Here is a 22,854-nt window from a genome sequence, read left to right on the forward strand (position 1 = left end):
TCATAAGCAGCTGACTGTAGTTTGCAAAATGAATGAAAGGCAAAAGTTCACACCCCATAATAGTATACAACGAGTTTCGCGCATTTAAATGTTAACCTATGCATAGTAAAATAACTAATCATGATGCAAAGGGAAATAGACCAACTAAATGGGGCTACTGAGTAACTTCTTAGATCAAGAGGCTGAGGCCTTGTCTATACAGAAAGGATGCACAAGTTTAACTAAAACTGATTACAAATTGGTCTAGTTAAACTGTCACAATCTCCTATCTACACACTAACATCAGTTTAAAGATGTTTCTATAGTTTAAAGGTTTGCTTACAGGAATTCACCAAATTAGGATAAATCAATATATGTATAGTTTAAACCGATTTTAGTGCATCCAATTTAATTAAACTGGTGCAGTTTTCTAGTATAAACAAGGTCTGAGAATGGGGATGCCCAATCCTAATGGAAAATGCCTATATTAAATAGTGTTCAAATGAAAGACTTAGTAATCAAGGACTTCTGGCAGCCAGGGCGAAGCAGTTTGCTACAGACACTGTCTACTTTCACATCACTGAAAGGCCGGTCACTTGGGTCACAGGATACTGTGAATTGCCAAGCAATAAGATACATATGGTAAGAACTTCACCTTGTTTGTAACTAGTTCAGTACCTGTACACTAATTTTCTTAATTTTAGTAAAAAACTACATATTGGACTCTTCCTCCCTAGAAGAGCATATTGCCACTCAGTTCCATCTGTTACATATGGACCTGCAAAGAATTTCTAAAAGCTATTTCCAGATGTGGGTGATTTCTAATAAGGCAATTTTAGGAGAAAAACTGTATTATCAGGATGTCTTTGTAGTCTTTCATGATGACAGTGGATAGTCGTTGGGCCAAAGAAAAAGAGTGAAAAGGATTCCATGGCCTGGTAGTTAAGGCACTCATGTAGGATGTGGGAGGCACAAGTTCATATCCCTGCTCCAATGACTCTTTAATTGTTTATATAAAAGAGGCAGCTTCAAAAGGAGAGACTGAGAAAGCCTCCTACCAAAATTTCCCCATGCCCAGTGGCTAGGCCCCTCTCTGGGAATGGGGGATATCCACGTTCCATTCCTGTCCCTGTGTTAGGTAGAGGGGGGAACTGAGCCCAGGTTTCTCCCATCCCAGTTGAAGGCTAAAGTTAATAAGGGATGCAGCAGTACCACAACCTCCTCCTCTGTGAATCTTGTCCTCCTTTCCTTTCGTCAACATTCCTGAAAAGCTAAACAGAAACTTCCAGGGCTAAGACTTTTCAACATTGCCAAAATGTTTCATGGAAGTTCAACTCAAGCTTTTCAGTTTGCTGAAAAATTTCAAAAAACATCGTTTTCAGTTTGGCCCCAAACCATTTTTTCCCCAGATTGCCTGCAAAGTAAATATTCACTCAGCTCTCTTCATAGGATCATTGAAAGAGATGAATTTCCCAGCTGTCACCAGATCCTTGAGGTTATCAATGGTCAGGAGAGTGCTAGAGCTGCGTAGGGTGGGACCCTCTTGCACTCCTTAGCCTGGTGGTTAGGGTCCTGGCCTGGATGTGGAAGACTTAGATTTAAGTCCCTGCCGTGCCTGAAGCAGAGTGGTCTGGGATAAAAAAAAAACTCTGCTTTGACTAAGACAGAGTAGGGATTTAAATCTGGGTCTCCCACATCCTTGGCCAGTGCCCCACTGCCAGGCTATCTACACACTCACAGTCTCTGTCTCTCTCTGACATTTCAACACAATTCTGTTTTCGTGAAAAAATTTGCAAATTTCAAAACCTCAAAAATTGAGTGCAAAACAGAGTGATCATCCTGCCAGCTCTAGATACAGCATGCTGAAGGGACAAATCATGAGTGCTAATTATCAGTTAGACAGTCTTCGTCAATTGAGCTTCTTTCCTAAACTCTTTGCCAATGTTTGAGTGTGAAATTAAGGATGATGTTTGTTTGATGAATTGCCTTTAATGCACTTCCTAAAGTGATCAAAGCAAATAGATAAGTGGTGCTACATAGTCTAGCTCAACCCTTATCTAAGTCCAATCATTAGAGCCAGATTTCCACAATCTAAGCAAATTGAACAGCTACATGCTAGCCTCAAATATTTGGAACTGCAAGACCCTCCTGTGTTTATGTCACCTGTGGGTATCTGAAGCCTACAGCAAGTCTTAACTTTTTTGTGATTCCTTATGAAGTTGAAAAAGGCTTTCATGCCCTTATAGGGACTCCTACTGTAGAAGAGATCATTTGGAGCAAACAGGATGGCTTTTAAGCTGTGTATCCGTATTAAATGACTTAATCATTCTTGTATAGGAAAGGAGACAAGGCAGTCCACAGAGATAGATCAGCCCTCATTGAATTGACTATTGAAGGGAAATATAACTGATGCATTTCTGATATTTGTAAGAACACTATGATATCCAGATACTGATATTTGTAACACCCTTTCTGAATGTAACACAAAGGCATCTCAAGGGAAAATCAGTTAATGCTGGCATAATCTCCTCAGATTTGGTATAATTACCATAATCTCCTTATGTTGCCCGTCTGTTTCTAATGGACACTAAATTAGTTTAAATTTTGAGGATCTTGCCATTATTGCAGTAGTGGACAAGGCGATGAATTTAATGGGTATTTATGAGCAATGGCATTTATGTCTCAGGTTGATGACGGCCTGGTTTTCTTTCATATTGGTGTAGTCCTGGGCAAGAAATAGCATTTGTTCAGTTTTCAGGTTAGCTTTGCTTTGGAATACGTTTCCATTATGCTTTCTTTATGCTTTAGATTCCGGATGAGACAAGTGAACATTGTCGGCCAAAGCCCACTTAGCCAACCCTCTCGTGTCATCCAGACACTGCAGGCACCACCAGATGTTGCACCAGGGAGTGTTACTGTACGCACTGCCAGTGAGACTAGCTTGTGGATCCGATGGATGGTGAGTTAATGTAAATTGGAGAGTCTGGGGGAGATGTCAACATTTGAAGTGTCAATTTCCTCAGAGAATGTGTCCAAAATTCATGAATTAGTTTTTCATGCATTTGACCCAAAGAGCAACAGCAAAAATATTCCCTTTCCCAAATTGTCTGAAATCTGAGATTTATCTAAGTGCTTTACTAATCACCTCAATTCCCCACTGCCCTCGCTTACAAAGGAAATATACCCCTTGTGTAAAAGGCCAGAGAAGTTAGTGCCTTAGCTTTTGAGGTTCTCCATGTCCTCAGCTTCAGTCGGCACATACAGGCAATATGAATACTTGAGCTCATCTGCTGCTTCTTTCCGCAGAGTTCTTTATTGAGTTCTGATCACTAAAATATAATCATCTTGCAGATACTGATATGAAGAGATGTTAGCTAGGTTGGGAATAGGGTGACCAGACAGCAAATGTGAAAAATCAGGGTGGGGGGGGATAATAGGCTCCTAACTAAGAAAAAGACCCCAAAATAGAGACCGTCCCTATAAAATTGGGACATCTGGTTGCCCTAGTGAGGAGCAGGCCCTTTGAGATCATATTAAAAAAAAAAAAAAGGTTGATCACATGATGGTGAAGAGAAGATGAAAGGAGTTGTCCACAGGAAAAAAACAGAAGTATGTTGTAATGGTAAATTGTTAATGAACTAAAATTGTAGTAAGTTAAATGCTGCTTTGGCATTACACTGGGTATATATCTAGAGTAATGCCCTTTATATTTAGAGAGTTACTCTGGTTTTATGCCAGTGTAACTGAGAGCAGAGTATTTCCATATATACCCACACACCACTTAGGTGGAAACTGTATCCAGGTGATCGATTGCAGAGCTATGTGAGAAATTGTGGAGCCAGATGATTAATTGCAGAGCCATTCACAAATTAATTTATCATGCACCTTTGACTGCCTCAGTTGCCCATGAAAATATCTCACTGGGATTTACTCTAATATTCTAGCTCCCTTCAAATAGTCTCCTTTCTGCATTATAAATCTGACCCCAAAATAGTTCCTCCTGCTGCAGCTCTCCCCTCCCCCACAAATGTGACTAGATAGGAGCAGTAGTTCATTGGAAAGGCGAGATTACAGCTTCCAAGTGGCACCCAGAACTTGTCTAGACCTTGAAGGGCTGAGACGTCAGACTTATAAATGGGACATTAGTATGTATAGAAAAGCTAGTACAGTTAATTTGGTCATTGAGCTGCATAACTCACTTGTGGCTTCACATATGAGTAACATGCTCATCCCTAACCCCTGCAGTCACACTTCAATAGCATATCACACCTTTATATCTGTGGTCTGTACTCTGGTTCATTCAAGAGCATTTTGCGGGATTTTTAAAACCTGTAAAGCGAGACGTCGTATTTACCATGAGACCAACAGTGCAGAGGTCAGAGGGAGCCACAAAACACATCTGAAAATGACCCAGTTTAGCTTTTCTACACAGCATAATGTCAGCATTGTAAAATGTGATATCGCTGCCCTTCAAGGCCGATGAGTGAGTTTTGTGATCCTTTGGGAACTTCTTTCCAACTGAATGAAGTTTACATTTCTAGTCCTACTAGACCTCAGGATAGAATACTTTAAAGCTATAAAATGTTAATATACAACAAAACCTGTTACTGAAACAATTTTGAATCTTGCTCATATTTGAGCTCATACAGATGTAGTTTTAAGGGGAGGAAATCCACACTCGGGTGGAGCAGGTGATGAAATTTCTGGAGCAAGTTAATTTTTCTTTTAAGTGTCTGCTGCTGCTCAGGGAGTTGGAATGTTAGAATAAATCCTAGTTAGATGGATTAATAGGCAGAGGGCCAGTGAAGCAGTCTGATGTGCATGATAAATTTATCACATGGCTCTGCAATTTATCACTAGTTTCCACAATTTATCCCATGGTTCTGCAATATATGGAGCGAGGGGTGTATGTAGGTGTGGGAGGGGCAGAGAGAATATTTGCTGTAAAATATTTAGGTAGGGTGGCATAGAAAAAAAATTAAAAATTACATGCAAAATATATATATATATATATATATATATATATATATATATATATATATATATATATATATATATATATATATATATATAAATAAAAAACTGGTGAACAAAGGTAAACAAAAAATATATAATAAACCCTCAACCTCCCACTCCCCCCCAAATTCTCTCACCTTCTTGCACTATTTATTAAGTATATGAGTACAAAAGGCAATGACGTATGATTTGAAAAGCATAGTCCACCCATTCTGTGCAATAATTTTGTGCTCCTCTTACTAATGGCCAGCCTCTCCTGGATGCTCAATATAATGGCAACCCAGAGTCGGTGGGTTACAGGATAAAATTGTGGCGTGTGGATCTGCAGTCTCCAGTGCTCATGAAGATTATCAGTGACCGGCTGGAGAGGGAATTTACTGTTGAGGATCTGGAGGAGTGGGTAGAATATGAACTGCAGATTCAGGCCTTCAATGCCATCGGGGCAGGACCATGGAGTGAAGTGGTGAGAAGTTGCACACGGGAGTCTGGTAAGTAACAGGAGTATATGTGCTTCTGTGACGAATGGGCTCAGTGCATTTCAGTATGTTCAGCCCTTTCCCTCAACCTCTCTTTCTTGCAGATCTACTGAACCTAAAAGTGCAGGCTACGGATCCGTTGGTGGTAAAACAAAAAAGACACATTTGCTAGCCAGGCAGCTTGTGGGGAAAGATTTTAAATGGAGTAGATAGTGACCAAAGAGGAAACTAATGATCTGAGCTATCAGTGCCAACTTCCGAAATTGTGCCTGTAGATCTGCATAAATATAACCCACATATGCGCATGCTAACAAGCACATAGAAATTGTTCTGTCCACCTGTTCTGAGTATGCAGCTACTATACTAGTGTAGAGACTTCCAGCTGCCAGAAGAAAGCAATCTCTACAATATCAAGGCAGCAGTAAATAACTGGTAACTCTGTAGCAACAGCAGAAGCTAGATCTTGCAAAGCTGTTAGCTAGGGAACTTCAAACAGAGCTTCCTTCTCAGACTCAGCTTGCATGCCTCTGATGTAATTTGATTTTATTGCAGGTGAATAATTAGATGGAGTGACCCTACTTGGATAAAATATTCAATAGTAAAAGCGAATTACTGTTGCATGTGACCTGTATTTAAGCAAGGCTCATGTTTATTTTTCTTCAAAATCATTTAAACTTGAGTGCTCTGAAACTTAATGCCGTACATGCTGTGTGTGTATGCACATCTGCATATATGTAAATATAGACAATGTGCCAAAACTACCAATGGAAGCAACAGATGCTCGGCACCTTGCATGATTTGGTCTACTGGTTCAGGCAACTAATCTTTGAATTAACTAAAGGTAAAAGGCTAAACAAAATCTTTGAGCCCCTTTCTGTTAAAGTGTTGGATTTTTCCTAGTAACTGGAATGTTATTGCTAGAGGTATTTTAAACAAGACATGTTTGCAATGGACTTTGAGATAGTGTGACCCAGCATAAAATAGTTTTGAAGACCTCCGTATCATTATAAGGAGATAATTGCATTTCCTCTTTTCTCTATTGCTGTTCAAACAATTCCTCTGAAAAATAACAGATACTGAGTTTAAGTGATTTCATAAAACCTTGGGATAATAGTGGTCCAGATCGGCCGTTAAAGATCAAAAGTTCCATGTGCATATGTCAGCATTTTCTCTCGCAGTATGAAAAAAAAAATTAATTTGGCAAGAGATTCTAGAGGGGAAAGAATGAAAACTGGAATCAAAATGATGCTGAGCACTGATTTGGGCCATAAGGACTAGTTTGTTTGTTTGTTGTTTTTTCTTTGGTGTCTGTATCTGTTAGAATAAAGCATCTTGGTGCACAGTTAAGGATCATACATTAGGCTGCATCTTTTCAGATTAAGTGGAACAAGAAAACAAATGTTGGTGGAGCAACTTGCTGTGTTGAAAAAAAAACTTCATCAAGGCTGAAATTAACCTGACAGGCCTTGTATTCATGGGCATGGCAGGGCTAAAGTGTGTGTAGCGTACACCTAAAGCGAGAGGGAGGCGGGGCGGTCATTCAAGGCAAACACAAGTCCCATCAGCCACTTCTTTCAGGGAGTGAGCATAATAGTAATATTTTATACAGAGGTGTATATGCTCACAATGCCTTACAAAAATTCTCCCAACACTCCTGTGAGGCTGGTAGAAAGTGGGTAAGAATTGTTATGCTATATTACAGATGGGGAGACATAGGTTGATTTTAACTGGGTGCTCGGCGCTCTTGACAGTCAGGCCAAAGTTGACTCATCCAAGGCCACACAGGGGCAGAGCCAAGATTGGAGCCTCTATTTCTCAACTTCTCCTGCAGAGCTCTAATCACTAGCCTAGGGTGTCAAGTATCAGAGGGGTAGCAGTTGAGGTGCTAGAAGAGGGCCTCATCCTCCCTGATTAAACTAACTTCATTATCTCTAGACTGATTCTTGCCTGCATATTTTTACCTGCCTCTGGAAATTTCCACTTCATGCCTCTGACGAAGTGAGTATTCACCCACGAAAGCTCGTGCTCCAATATGTCTGCTAGTCTATAAGGTGCAACAGGACTCTTTGTCGCTTTCCAGCCCAAGATGGCAGCCTGAGAAGTGAGTTCAGGCACTAAACTCACTCCTGTTATCCTATAGGTCAGTGCAGCTGGATGTGTCCATGATCTTTATTGAAAAGAAAAATTGCATCTGGATGACTGTTTATTCTAAGATGTGTGATTATGTCACTGTTAGCTGAGCACACATGCTAACAATGTTACATATCACTGCAGCTATCTGTCTTAATGCATTTCATTATAAAGAAGGCTAGAGGCAACCAAACAGGCTGAGCATGGAGAAGCAGTACTGGGATAGGTTGGGGGATGGCTTAAGAGTAGACAGCAGGAAGGATGAACATGAAGAGAAGATCCACATCCTGGATACAATAAAAGGTTGTTGAAGAGGGGAGAGAGATGAATTTGGGCTTTTTTATTGATTGATTGATTGATTGATTGATTGATTGATTGATTTTATTGATCCAAAATGTTTTCATCCAAAATGAACTTAAATAATTCAGTTAATTTCACTGTTTAATATAATCATAGAATGACAATTTACAAACCCTTTTTCCACTCATTGTGATGGGAATTGGTTTTCAGGATTACGTGTTTCAACTACAGAAATGCTAACTAGACCTTGATAGTGTTCATGCTATCTTGATTCGAATGTTTCTTTCTTGATCCATAACCTCATGTTTTCATATAATTCATCTCAAATGCACCAATCCATTGCCCTAGTATTTGTGGGCTTCATAGTGCTTCCTGATTATGTGGATGTGCATCGCCACTTGTCTTACAAAATCAGCTGTTGCACAAGCACAGTCACATATCTGTGGGAGAATCAGGCTCTTAGAGTTTCAGACGTGGACCTTCATGAAGCAGTTAAGATGCTGAGATAAAGCATTGCTTTATTGCAGAAATAGGGCCAAATCCTCAGTTGGTGTAAAGAAGCATTGCTTCATCGTAGCTGATAGAGCTATATCAATTTACACTGGCTGAGGATCTGGCCTATAATGTCTAACTCACTTTATAGACAATGGGTTTTATGGTGCAACACTATTATTTTTACCATAGCCATAGGTCGGAAGCATCATCTCTAACTAACATAAGAGGTACAAATTATCAGCTTTATTTTTACTTTCAAAATGTGACTGGTTCAGTTAACTTAAGTGAGCTAATACAAGGAACCAGTGGACCACTCCATGGTGTGGCATCTTTTAAGACAGTTGAACTTTCCTGGTAAAATCCAAAATAGAGACCAATGGATTGTAACGATTGTCACTGACACAGATAAAGAGATGAACTATGAACCTTTGTTGCATTTACAGTATGAGAATGTTTGAGTCAGGACAGGGATGTATGGTCCCACCACAGTGAGGCACTCCAGGTATAATGGACAGAATGAGGCTATGGTGATGGTGAATGTAGCTACAAAACCATGAGCTTCTGCTAAGGTCCAGTGAAAAATACCAGTAGATTCTCTGTAGTTTCCCATGTCTAATCACACAAAGTACCCCATGCAACTGGCATTACTTCTAACTATCTCATGGAGAACAGTAGATTGTCTCAACATTTAGCTTCAACTTTTTGTGTCTTTCACTTTATACTTTTGAGACTTTTCAGCATTGTATTCTGGTTGTGGCACCCGGTGAAAAACAGCCATAAATTCAATCACCTTATCACTAAACACAATACACAAACACACACATTCACATCCCCTGTCTAATGATCATCTTGAATCTGATTCCCCCTTGGAATAGAAACATGACCATCAAAAAAACATTTGCAGTGGAGTTCCAGAACAGACACAAACTAAAGATTTGGTAAGCACTTGACATGTAAAAAGAGTTGCCATTTAGGTATTGCGCTTACATTCCTAAGGTGGTAATTGGGGAAATATTTGCCTTGTCCATTACTGAGAGGTGAGAGAGAGCATCAAGAGGCTGGGCTAGCAAATCTTCAGAAAGCTCAATTTCCTGCATTGTTAGACTCCTGCTAGCAGTAATAAGTGATCATATACACAACCTAAAGATGCATGCATACACTATGAGCACAACTTCAGCTGCAACCTTCTGTGAACTCTGGAGAACTTATGGCAGCTGACCAAAAAGCAAAAGATTATTAGTAAAAATAAAGTCTTCTCTTGTAAAAAGGATAATTCAAAGCAGAGAAAATATGAATAAATGTGGCTGGAAAAGGGCTGCTTTCCTTTACACTTATTCTGGTTCCTTTCCCTCTTCCGCCAAAGTAATTCATGTGGGAGTAGCTCTTTGTGAAGATCTACAGATAAAGTTATGGCAGCGATCCAAAGACATTCATGGCTCCTGGCAATCTGTTTTCCTTTAACATAATTATATCCTTGTGGGGCATAAATCTAGAAGAAGATAAAAAACACTTCAGCATAGAAAGGGGGGAAAAATCTGATTTCAGTCTGCTGCATTGTCTTGTGACGGTGCTGTGTTTCTCATGTCCTAGGTAATTGGTAACAGGGAAATGGTTTCAGAAATGACTGTATATGCGGTTAACCTTCAGTGCACCGGGATGTGGATTGGTGAATTTTTTTTCCAATATATATTCTTGTCTCATACTCATTATACTGTTCTTGCTGCTTGCAGCCTCAGGAGCTAGCCCTCCATAACAGCTTTTCTTCTGCTTTCAGTTTGGACTGCAAAGAGAGTGCTGGCTTTTTCAGGGGCGTTGCGCTTCCTTGATGATGCACTCAAAACCTTATTCAAGCCTTCTTTTCCACGTGTGCTTGTATAAATTATCTTCCTTGGCAAATGAGTGTTCTCTGATGCTTGACAGGTGTATCATGCTTTTAAAAGGATTATGCCCTTCAGACATTAGAAATGCACAGAAAAAAAGACGAAAGGGACAAAATAAAATCTTGTTTGTTGAACCCTTAAAAGCAGCCTCCCAAATTTAATTGCATAACTGCATGGTGTTAAAGTTGCGGTTGTGTGGTTCTTCTGTGATGCCTGGAGAGGTAATATAGTCAGAGGATGCAGAATCCCTCTGCTTTCAGGTCAGTGAGGAGTCAGTAATTTAGTTCCAGTCATATTTCTAGTTTCGTAAGGCCCGATAATCACGTTTTATAATTTAAATGAAATAGGTATGTCTTCCTTTTATACCCTGCTGATCCAAGCTGAGCTCCTCAGTGACAGATTTACAACATTGTTATTTTGTACATTACACCCTAATCAAAAGGCTTGGAGGTTGGAGCAGTCCTCAGTGAATCGGGAGGTCTGGGCTCAATCCAGAGGCTGAAATTATTCCCAATTCTACACAAGATGCTATAATTTCCTTTCAGAGAGCATAGGAAGCAGGACAGATGTAAAACGTCTTGTTGGAACAGATTTGCACCTTCAAATAAATTCCTGATATATAAGGATCTCTGGCTTTCAACACAGGGAAATAAAACGTGTGACAGAGATATTGAGAAAGATGTTTACATTAGTCCAGTGCTAACTTGACTCTAATTATTGCAAAGTATATAGAATGCTAAGCGTTTAAATCCCAATTTCCATCTTTATTATTATTATTATTATTTTATTTTATAAAAATAAAACAAATGAGCACCCAGCAATGGACTATCCATAGTTTAAATCTTTGGTTGTTCACAAATGTCATGGTCTGCAGGAAGAATTAGTGAGAAATTAGGGTAGAAAAACAGGGTGAGATTTAAGAGTGGGAAATATAGGGTGAATATCAGAGAAAAATTGACTTTTATCTGTTTTAGGTTGTGGAGAAGTCTTGCAACGGACTGAAAACTAAACTAAACAAGACAGAAGCAAATGCTCTGTAGGGAACAATCCTGAGCTGGAAGGGTGATGAAGTAGGTGACATAATAGGAAAGACCTGTCTCTAATGTCTGTGATTCCATATGATTGCAGTTCCTTCTGCTCCCCCTGAGAATGTGTCAGCTGAAGCAGTAAGCTCCACCCAGATCCTACTGACATGGACATCAGTACCTGAACCAGAGCAAAATGGACTTATTCTGGGCTACAAGGTACACAATCGAGGTTTTAATACAATTTGCTAGGCTGTTTTTCCATTTGATAGTTATTATCTACCAGATGCATATTAATTTACCCATTTCTCTTTTGAGAAGGGTCAGGAAATATTCTCTTTCTTTGGAGGATGATCTGATTGGTTTAGGGTATGTCTACGCTTGGAGCTGGAGATAGAAACTACACTCGCTCTGGTCAAGCTAGCATGCTAAAAATAGAATGTTGTCATGGTGACATGAACAGCAGGAGTGGGCTAGGTACCCCAACTTCATGCCTAGTGTCTCAGATGGGTTTGTACTTGGGGCGGCTAGCTTCTCCTGTTGCTCATATCGCACATCTACATTCTGTTTAAAGCATGCAAACTCAATCAGACCTAGCATGGGTATGTCTCCTTGAATTGGAATTTACACCTGCCACTCGAAGCAGAGACTACAGAAAGGGATATCAGTCAAGATCCTAGAACAGGCTTGCTCATACTCACCTCATCATCTCAGATCATTGCAGTTCAGTCACCAGAGATGAGGGCAAAGTATCCAGCAGAGTTGTGTTCTTTCTAACAATGCCTTCTGTCTTCTGAAGTCATCATCTCTCAGGTTCAAGCATGCAGCATCACTGATTTCCCTTCACATGTCCAGCAGTTCATAGCTTACCTTCTGAGTTATATACAGCCAGTGCTCAGGTCTATGGGATTACCTGTTTGCTCTGTGCAAAAAAGCCCAGTTGAGTCTGTTGCTTTATATTTTAAGATCAGGAAGAACCCAAAATACATACAATCTTTCTTGTAATCCTTTTGGATAATAATTGATAACCATACTTTTTCTGTTGTGTTTATTCTTGCAGATTCTGTTTAAAGCAAAAGATTTGGACTCTGAACTAAAAACCCAAATAGTGAGAGGTAACCACACACAGAGTGTCCTGCTGGCCAGCTTGAGGAAATACGTTCTTTATGAGATTCAGGTGCTGGCATTCACACGTATTGGAGATGGGGTCCCTAACTTTCCTCCAGTCATAGAGAGAACCAAGGATGATGGTGAGTTTATGGGTCGCTCAAGTGTTCTTCCCATTCATTCTAGCATTTCTTTTTAAAATAAAAGCTTTTTTCATTATGCAAACTTTAAAATATAGCCTAGATTTGCTTGCAATTTTAAACATAAAGAATCTGATCCTTGGCTAGTGTCAATTAGCACAGCATTCAGGGCAAGCTGAGGTTCTGGGCCCAAAAACTGAAAACATTTTCCCCCGTAACTGACAAAAGCAAAAAACTTCATTTCTCTCTCATTCAAACCTCAGAGAGCTAGTTTGACAGCCCAGTTATGAACTTCTACAATACTGCCATCTTAGCACGAAAACAAGAAATGCTGTAATAGGACACAATAAACAAATCTAGTCCTGACTGGGTCTGAAGGCGATATGGAGTTTGGCCTTCCAGTAAGAATGTTCTGCAAAAGAACACCTTGTGCTGCCAGGGAAGGCACTTTGATTGGGCATCAGGGAATGAGAGAAGTCCAAATGCATGCACAGCAGGGAGGGGATTTCCTCCCTTCAATTCTCTGCTTAGCCATTGGCTGAGTAGTGGGGATGGGGACAGTTGACTGGCTGCTGGGTTTCTCTCCCCCACATCCTTCTACCTGGCTCAGCCATGCTGGACGCTGCAGAAGTCACAGAAAGTCACAGAATCTGTGACTTCCTCAACCTCTGTGACAGACATGGAGCCCTACTTATAACACTGTTTAGATTGCTGACTCGTCACAACTTGCAGCTGGTGTCCTGGGGTAAAGGTGAGAAGAGCCAGCTTCCAGAGGTCAGCAAGACCTCCAGGATTGTACAGCTGCACCTTGTTCTCATGAAGCAGAAGAACTTCGAAGTCTTTGAGTACTGAGGTTCCCCTCGCATGCCTTTGTGTCCTCTGACATGCCACCCTGCTTATGCAGAGAACCAGGGGGAAGAGGTTTCACAACTGAACTGAGTGCCTGAGTAGATGAGGAAGGATGTACCTCAAGTTATTTTTTGGTTTGTGGTAAGAGCCCTGGAACCCTCACTGGAACAAATTAATTAAATGCCTCATACATGAGAGCTGGGGCAGGCAATGAAGTGCCCCTCCACAAGGTAAAATTAACAAAGTTGCAACCTTCTGTTTAAACCCAACCCACAAGTCTATCAATCATTCATCTGCTTGTTCTAGTCAATAAGAGGCTGACCTTTGAAAAGTGACCATATAGGCTTACCTTTGTAATCCCCTCCAATGCTTCCTATGAGCTCAGAGATTCCTCTGTGCAGTTTGACATGTTGAAAGGATTAGAGCCACTTCCTGTTTCTGTTTTAACTTATCTGAAGTGTACGTCAACAGTAAAAATATTTTTCAGCTTTAGAGGTGTCGAACACTTAAAGGTGACCATTTTCTCTGCATTTTCAGTAGGGTATAAGCAAGTATAAAGAACGTGGCAGTTGAAAACTCTTTTTTTGTATTCATCCTAATAAAAATAAATAAAAATAAAAATCCCAAATCCTTTCGGATCTAAAGCTCCCAACAGAAATTAATAACTGTTGATTTCCATAAGCAACTTTATAGAAGTAATTACGTTGGACTGAGAACATGTTCAGACCTCTGATTTAGTACAATATTTTCTGCAGTCTCCAGCAAAGCACTAAAGATGTGCCTTGCAGAGAGGAAGAGTGCAATTACCCCCAATCATTGCTTTAGTCATTCTCCTAACACACTAGCTGTGTGGCAACTTAGCCTTTTTCTAAGAGACGAGGCAGAGTGCAGATTATTGTAGCAAAACTCTACAGGGAGATAGTGCGTTCACTGAATTCCATAAACCAAAATGTAATGAGAAACGTTTAAGGTTGTTTGTCAAAGACAAGCTCATTATAACAATTCCCGCCTAAAATATATGTTGGCAGATGACACAAATTGTTCTTCCATCTCCAAACTCCTGACATAAACATGTTGTCTTCTTTCAGTTCAATTTAATTAAAAGTATCACCAGTGAGAGTGCAGGTGAGATTTGTGCTTACGGAGAATTTCAGAGCCTGCATATTTGTGAATTTGCATAAACTCACCTTGTGCACCTGAGATGGACAACCTGGGTGCCAGGCATCTGTGCTTATAATGAGCTTCTGACCTTACAAAGGTTCTCGAGCCTAGACACCCATACAAAATGCATATGTAAAATCAGAAGGGAGTTCAAAGCTAGGGCTGCCAGCAGAGTTAGATGATATTATTCAATTTCAACAGGCATGAAGGGGATTAAGCTGACACATTCTCTCTCTCTATCTTTAAAGAGAGCTCAGTGCCTCGCACCCTAGAATATAATCAGCTATGTAGTGACTTAGATGAAGTATGTAATCTGATTGGCTCACAGGGATTCCCAGCAATGCTGTTATGAGATCATTCTCGCATAGGCCAGAAGTCATTTGTCAAAGCATCCTCGTTACACACTTTTATAGGTGTAGCAAAGCATTCTAGGGTGTGTGGTTGCGGTATTATATTTACTCTTCTGTGGTGCTAGAGGCACCCAGCCTTTCACAGAATTCCTCACAATAAAACCAGTGTGTGCATGTACAGCATCATAAGCTCACAGCCATCTCTGGAGTTCTGGTTAGATGCTGCTTGGCCTGACTTCTGTATAAAGCAGACAGAGAAGTGTTTAAACAAGCAGCTGTCACGGAACTAGCAGTTCCTTTGGTACATAATATCCACTTTTGTGATTTCTGTTCTTCTTTTCAGCCCCAGGACCTCCTGTGAGGCTGGTGTTCCCTGAAGTGAGACTGACATCAGTACGAATTGTGTGGCAACCACCAGAGGAACCCAATGGAATTATTCTGGGTAAGAGAGGCAACATTTAAATTTCCAATCACAATGGTTAGGAAGAGGCAGAGAGAAAACAGAAGGAGAACTGTGAATATATGCTTATTCTTCCTCTTACTTTCAGAACTATAAAGCACATCCAAGCCAGTTCATAGATGAACAAATTAAAATATTACATTGCTGTCAGCTGAGAAGTGTGGTACCCCTGGCTGGGGCTTGGAAGGGTCAGTGAGAGTCTGTATAACTAATGTAACACTCTTTTGATCCCCAGCGTACACATTTGCATGAATCAGATGCACATGTCATCTCATGGAACTATATTTAAAATATCTCTTATTTTTCTGTTTTGTATCCTTTTTGGATGAATATTTGGGGAGTTGCCTACTACTCTGTGGCAGGGGAAGAGTTGTTTTTTTCCTCTTGTGATGCCAGGGCCACCGAAGCTCTTAGTTGTGTGTGTTCTTGTGTTTTGCTTTGTCGCTTTTCTTTGGAGAATACCATCTGTCAGGTCACAAGGAGTTAACTCACAATTAGCTTTTCATCAAGAGCAATAGTAGTAGCTATCTCAATTACAAGAATCTGTGAAACATCTTATCACATTTTCTTTACCCTGACCTATCAAGATGGCTTTCCAATGGACAAACCAGCAGTCACTTTTACAAAAACAATGGTATCTGTATGAAGATGTTTACAATATATTAATCCATTCCTACCTCTAATAATAAAGTATTGAGTAGTTACATAGCACTTTTGTCTTCAAAGCTCTGGACTAATATTAATAATCCTCCCACCAGCCCTGGTAGGTAGGGATGCTAATTCCCATTTTAAAAATGAGGAAATTGAGACCCTGACTTCTCATCTTGTGCTATTCTTTTAGACTCTGCTGCCTCTGTTCTGTCTCTGGTGTTACCTGGCATTGCTGAAGTTTGGTCTTGTATTTAGAATTCTGAGATTATTTCCCATAGCATTAGGAGAATTTTAAGGTAGACCCATAGTTTGGGTTTTACTAGGTTGACAGTGTCGCTTTAAATTACAGGCTGGTTTTTTTTACATTTTGTTCAGATCTTGAGTCAATAGCTGTAGAAAGCGTTCAGGTTCACGGCCTCCAAAAGTACTCAAGTGAGGAAATCCTGGCACCTGAAGGAGCAAGAAAGTCATAAAATGTGATTTGAAGGCAGCTGCTGCAGGGATCTCCTGAACACAAGAAAAAAATTCTTTGCATGAAAGTTGGCATGAGTTAGCTGTCAGAGACAGAATCCTGCAGTTTGAGGTGTTGGGTGTGTGGTTTGTTTGTTTTTTAAATAAAGGAGTACTACCTCCTATGTGCTTATTTACTAGCAAACTAGGATTTGAAGCACAGAATGTGTCTACAGAAAACTCCAACTGATAAAGAATGTTGGGAAAATATTTAAAAAAACACTCTATAAACTGTGCCTCCTCTGTCACACTATGCCTCATTGCTGATCTTTGCCTTATCTGTTTAGACTGTAAGCTCCTTACAGGCAGGGACTATCTCTTATTCTGTGTTTACACAGCATCTACCACACTGCAGCACCATTCTTGATTGACTCATGCACTATCTCAATAAACCTGATAAATAATAACATGAGGATCCAAGGAAGGAAGTAATTAGTTGGCAATGTCAGAATGAAAGGGTAAGAATTACCCACATAGAGTATTTCTGGTCCCTTCTAACAAAAGAAGAGTATCTCAAAAATATGTGAAAAACAGCATAGCCCTGTAACACTACTTCGAAAATGAAGGTTACAATTTACTCTTTTCCTGTATTGTTTTTTCAATCTCCTTACTGCAGTGAACTTTTAGAAAGCAATTGTAACCATCACAGTCAAGTGTACTGAGCTGGAAATGGTGGTGAAAATAGGTTAATACAGTTCTGGAGGGTGCCCTGCAAACTATCAGTGGTGCTGGAAAGAGAAAAGCCCCCCCCCCCCCCCCCCCCAAAGAGCAACATTAGAATCAAAGGCTTAGAATCAATGTTTCTGCTCTGCTAATGTGGCCCTCTGAGCATACAAACACCTTTATAGCTAACATTTTTGTAATCCATATTAAAACATATTCTAGCATTTCAGAGAGGAATTAGCAGCATGTAACACTGGCAGGCACCTAGAGGGAAAAAACACTTGTTTGTTTAAATATTTTACTATGGAGAGCTGCAGATATTTCTAACTCCTCTTTTGGGAGTGTTGAAGTAACTGCCTGGGCCCCTACTCTTCCTCCTTTTCTGCATTCCACCCACTTGCCACAAGACACAGGTCCTTTACATACTATTTAAACAAAGATGCATTACTATGGATATGTGCTCTTCATATCTGTGAGTGATTTACTGAAAATGAGAGCTCATTCAGCACCCTTCCAGTCCCTGGTTAGTATTCCTCATGGAATCCTTGTGTCTAACATTTACCTGAAGTTTATTGCAAAACTGTGTGTAAGAACTCGTCTGAGAATTAGAACAAAATTTGGATGTAATCCATGTTTGCAAATTCACATTTTAATCCTATATTGCATTTGCACACACCCTGGCTCTTAAATAGCGAAAGTGGTAAAATGAACAATCTGGATGGCTTCTGCACCAGGCAGGCTGTAACCTCTCGATATCATTCAGCGTTTCCTGAGTTCTATGACAAATTAGTGAGTGTTTATCATTCTGATGCATCATAGCCCATGTGAGCAGTGCTGTCGGTTCTGAAGGCTTTTGTATGGTGACGAGCTTGAAAGATGCTTTAGTATTCACTGTCTGTAGTCATTCTCCTGCCTGTTTGCTTTGGGGAATCAAGTGGTTGTGTTACAGTGACCTAACATTTAACAGGTAGTTTAAACTGTTGCCTTGTATTCAGTTCAGAAAGCACAGGCATATGAAACTGATTGCAGACATGCAAAAAGTATTTGCAAAAAGATGCTCGTGCAAATGTAAGCACATTTAAAAAAAAAAGAAATTCCTAAAGACTGTATCTACTTTTTTTTATGCACTGTGGGCCTGATCCAAAACCCACTTAAGTCAATGGAAAGGCTCCCCGGCAATGGTAGTGGGTTTAGGATCAGGCTCTGTGTGGGAAAAGAGTAAGGAAAAAGCTAAAACACCTTCAAGTTACAGAGACAGCTTCAGGGCCACTGCATCTGTATTCCTACTCAAGGGTCCTGGCTCCTCAGCCATCACCTCTCTTGGGTAGAGACCTGTGTTCCTCTCCCTTCTGAGAGGCTTTCCAGGCTGCACAGCTCCCTGCCTACACTTGAGATATTTCCAGCAAGCCAGACTACCTGAGCAGGCCAGCATCTGCACTTTGCTTCTCTCCAGAGGCTATGAACAACTGTAATTGCAGTCACAAATTACCACCGCTCTTTGTAGGCACGCACATTTATTCTTAAGGTTAAAACATTCAGAGAAAAATTAACAAAAATGAAGCTAGACACATGCTAAAAAGCTTGCAAGAAGTCACCCCACCTCCAACCTCAGGCTGTGGTAGGTGTCAGTCCTTCAAAACCCACAACTGTTTTTTTTCCGGAGCTACAAGTTCATTACAAAATCAGATTCAGAACCAGAACCACCAGAAATAGTTCAATCTTCCCTTTATACAGCTTTGATCTTGGCCTCACATAACAGGTGATCCAAAGACAATCATCCTCTCCACAGGGCAAAGCTTCAGGAAGCTTGGGGTTTTGCATAACTGGATGTGGGGAATTTTCATTCACCTCTCCCTAGGTATTCGCCCATCAACCTAACTAGTACCTCGTGGGGAAGTGGATTACCTACACTGATGGGAGAAGTTCTCCCATCAACCTGGGTAGTGTCTTCACTGAAGCACTGCAGCATTTTCAGTGTAGATATTGCAGGAAATTGCTGTATCTGTCATGGATGCTGTGATTGGCCATCTGGAATATTGCTCTTCATGAAGAATATCTTCCTGTCCCAGAAGATGTACTTGAGCCACCTCTTAAAGCTTTTACTATTTTTTCCCCCCCGTGACCCTCTGGTGTCTTATATGAAAAAAGCCGTGTAGTCATAACCCTTGTGTAATTTTTTTCATTCTGCATTTAAGTTTTATTCATATTTCCCTGACTCTGTTCAGTAAACTTTCCAGCTCTCCTCTCTGCCAGATATCTGGGACTCCCTTATCCTTTGTTCCTTTCTGAGCTTCCTTGTTCATCTGCAAGAGCTTTTATAGCTCCTTTCGCAATTATTGCTACATTGCTTCTTAATGCCCTGAGGCATGTATTAATTTCACTTTGAACACTTTCCATTTACCTCTATTGATTTGCCTTGTTTGATTTTACCCAACTCTTCCAGCAGTCTTCCATCCTTTTGTTGCTAAAATTCAGCAACCTAATAATGTTACCATTTTAATTTCACTTCAGCTTAACTTAACCAAGCTCAACTGTGGCTTAGACCTCCATGCTTCAGATATTGCTTCTCTAGCACTCAAAACCAAGACAAGAATTGCTCTTCCATGACTGAGTGTCTCCTGGGTACTCTGGGACATCAAAGGATGACACGGGAGAGAGTGACCCAAGAAACCAAAGATGCAGATTCCAACTATCTTTCAGGTGCTTTAGTGATAACAAAAGTGAGTTGGGCTTTAGATGTGGTAGCGTATACACCTTCCGCTCACGGTGATAGCAGGACTGAAGGGAGGGAACACTGGACTTCTGAAGAAACATCTGTGGGAAGAAGGTTGGAGTCTCTGGTTGCATAACCACCAAGAAGGGGAATGCTTTCCCTGACTGCCAGCCAGCAGAGCAAATGTGGGAGAGAATGACGATAGCTTGTATTTTTTCAGATTGCACTGAAGGAATTTGTATAGCTGTCAGAGACAAGTGAGTCTACTTGTTAATCTTCTTAACAGTTAAACTAGCATTAAGGAGTAGTAAGAATTTGTTCTTCTAAAAACTCGGTTATTATAATTCCCTGTATGTCAATCTGTTTCCTTGATTAATTTGTACATCTGTCTATCATTAGTCTTAGCATTTGGTAATACGCATTTTTCTTTGCATTCATGTCTAATACTTATAACTTTATTTTATAGGTCAGAGGGATTAGAACAGGGAGGAAAGTGCCCAACAATAATTTGCCCTTGATAGCATACTTACCCTTTAACAACTAGATAGAGTGAATTTGCTTTTCTCTTAATAGTCCATGTTTTTCCTCCACGCCCTAGTCTTGCTGTTTTACTACTTGTTCTTATCTTCTCTTGTTGTACTTCTTTAGCTGTCTTATCTGCCTCTTCCTTCATTGCTCTTGCTACTGTATAAATTCCGCAATGCATTCTTTCTACTGTTTCCCCCACTCTGGTCACCTGTGTCTGTGCTCTCAATTCTGCTTTCTGTACATGTACAGAAACAGAAGAGATCACAACATATCCCTTCCTCTTCTTCCTACTGATCTGTCTTTCTCTGGACTTTAAATAAGACAGACTGCTCTAGTGTTAAAGATGCTGAAATACCATGGTGATGAGTGCAGGACGGATGGGAGGCTTGGAACTATAGGTCAAAAGGGATAGATTACATATACTTGCCTGAAAAATGTAATGCTGGAAAGTTCAAAGTTGGGTACCTCTGAGACATCACTGGGAGTTGCGAGTGCTCAGGACCTGTGAAAATCAAATCATTTTTTATTTAGGTACCTAGTTTTAGTCACCCAACTGTGAAAATGTTAGTCTAACTTTCCTGTTAGCACTGCAGACCAGTATAGCTTTGGGGGAGCAAGATGGATTGTCTTCTGGCTCATGGGTCATCAACACACTTGTTAACTAAGCCCTAATTGCACCCTCTTTATTAGTGATATAGCAGCCAGAAAGTACATAGTTTGACATTCAGATCATAGGATGAATTTCAGGGCTATAAGCTTGGAAAACCATCTTTATACTCATAGAATGAAAACATTTGATTGGGAAGTCACAGAGAAATGTAACGGGTGCTAGCGAACACCTGGAAGAGATCTATGTGATTACTCCTCTATAGAAAGCAGCCGGAGGTTGCAGCGAAATGGGGAGAGAGCGTGAAATTGTAGAGACTACAGCAGGGGTAGGCAAACTATGGCACGTGTGCCAAAGGCAGCATGCGAGCTGATTTTCAGTGGCATTATCGCTGCCCAGGTCCTGACCACCCATTTTAATTTTAATTTAATTTCAAATGAAGCTTCTTAAACATTTAAAAAACCTTATTTACTTTACATAAAATAGTTTAGTTATATATTATAGACTTATAGAAAGAGACCTTGTAAAAACGTTAAAATGTATTACCGGCATGCGAAACCTTAAATTAGAGTGAATAAATGAAGACTCGGCACACCACTTCTGAAAGGTTGCCGACCCTGGACTATAGTGAGTGTTAAGAGCTTCTGTAGGGGAGACTTGAGATCAAGGGTGTGTCAGAGAGGAGCCCAGATGTCAGGAGGCACCTGTTTGGGTCTCAAAGTTTGGGACCTAGATGCTACTGCCCAAAGGCTAAGCTCCAGCTAGGAAGATCTGAGAGGATGGACTGTGAGAACAGTCTATGACAGAAGAGCAAGCTGTGCCTGTGAGAGAAGGCACCAGCGTGAAGTATAGACTTTTTTAGGGTGATGGTCTTTATTTTGGGACCCTGTGGTCTGTTAAGAACTATTTCTGTTATTAAACTGTGTTAATGACACCCCAGACAAAGAACTGTTTCTGCTACTAAACCCGCCCCTGGCAGGGGTGGGTGGTGTTAACCCAGAGGGAAATCTGTGTGTCATTCTTAAGGGACCCTGAAGAGAGGGAAACAGAGGTAGGATGCTGCAAAGCAAGCTCTGGCCATGAAAGAGTGCTTAGGAGATGGCCAACCCTGTTACTCTATATGAGACAGTACATATAGAGCCTCACTATGTCATATTACAGTCACTGTTCATAGCAGAACAGCACTTTAAACCACACGCTCAGGTTTCTAATCTGTGCTATCGCAGCTGGGCCTATAATGTTTCTGAGGAACTACCCAAGCTCTTACTATTCACCTTATTTTCCAAAGCCAGAAGTTTCAAACTTGAGTGCACAAAATTAAGCACCTAAAATCCATGTTTATGCACCTAAATAAATGGCTACATGTGCAGAGGTACTGCAAATTCAGAGCCCCCAGTGACTTCAATTGGAGCTACAGGTAATCTGAAAAGCAAGCTGGTTATTTAGATGCCTAACTTTATGCACTCAGGTTTGAAAATGTTGGTCTTCCAGTCTGTCATCGGTATATGTCATTATTCTTATATGGGCTGAGACCATTGGCTCCCTCTCTGTTTTTCACGTGCTGTAATTTGAATACCAAGGAAGACTGGTCTCCTACCCTTGTGCTTGTGTAGCCACAGGGTCTGAAACTCTGGGTCACAGCAGCATACAATACTAGCATTCAGATTCCCACTGCTAATAGTTGCCACAGATTTCTTTGTGGCCTCCAAAGAAAAAGACAAGGAAATACAAGGAAGACAAATTCAATCAGTATCAACATGGAATAGGGTGGCCCCACTTGGATCACCCTCCTGCAGCAGGCCATGGCAAGACAG

At 40.5% G+C, this 22,854-nt stretch overlaps 1 protein-coding gene across 1 annotated transcript in view; it reads left to right on the forward strand.

The window, feature by feature from the left end:
* The window catches only part of SDK1 (sidekick cell adhesion molecule 1), a 657,393-nt gene that overhangs the window by 547,721 nt on the left and 86,818 nt on the right, over nt 1-22,854 (forward strand). Inside the window, 5 exon segments of the mRNA XM_030578466.1 lie at nt 2,788-2,938; nt 5,246-5,483; nt 11,405-11,520; nt 12,362-12,551; nt 15,252-15,350. Coding sequence (XP_030434326.1) covers nt 2,788-2,938; nt 5,246-5,483; nt 11,405-11,520; nt 12,362-12,551; nt 15,252-15,350 — 794 coding nt within the window.

The sequence above is a fragment of the Gopherus evgoodei genome, chromosome 10 (genome assembly GCF_007399415.2).
Source record: "Gopherus evgoodei ecotype Sinaloan lineage chromosome 10, rGopEvg1_v1.p, whole genome shotgun sequence".
Taxonomy (NCBI): domain Eukaryota; kingdom Metazoa; phylum Chordata; order Testudines; family Testudinidae; genus Gopherus; species Gopherus evgoodei.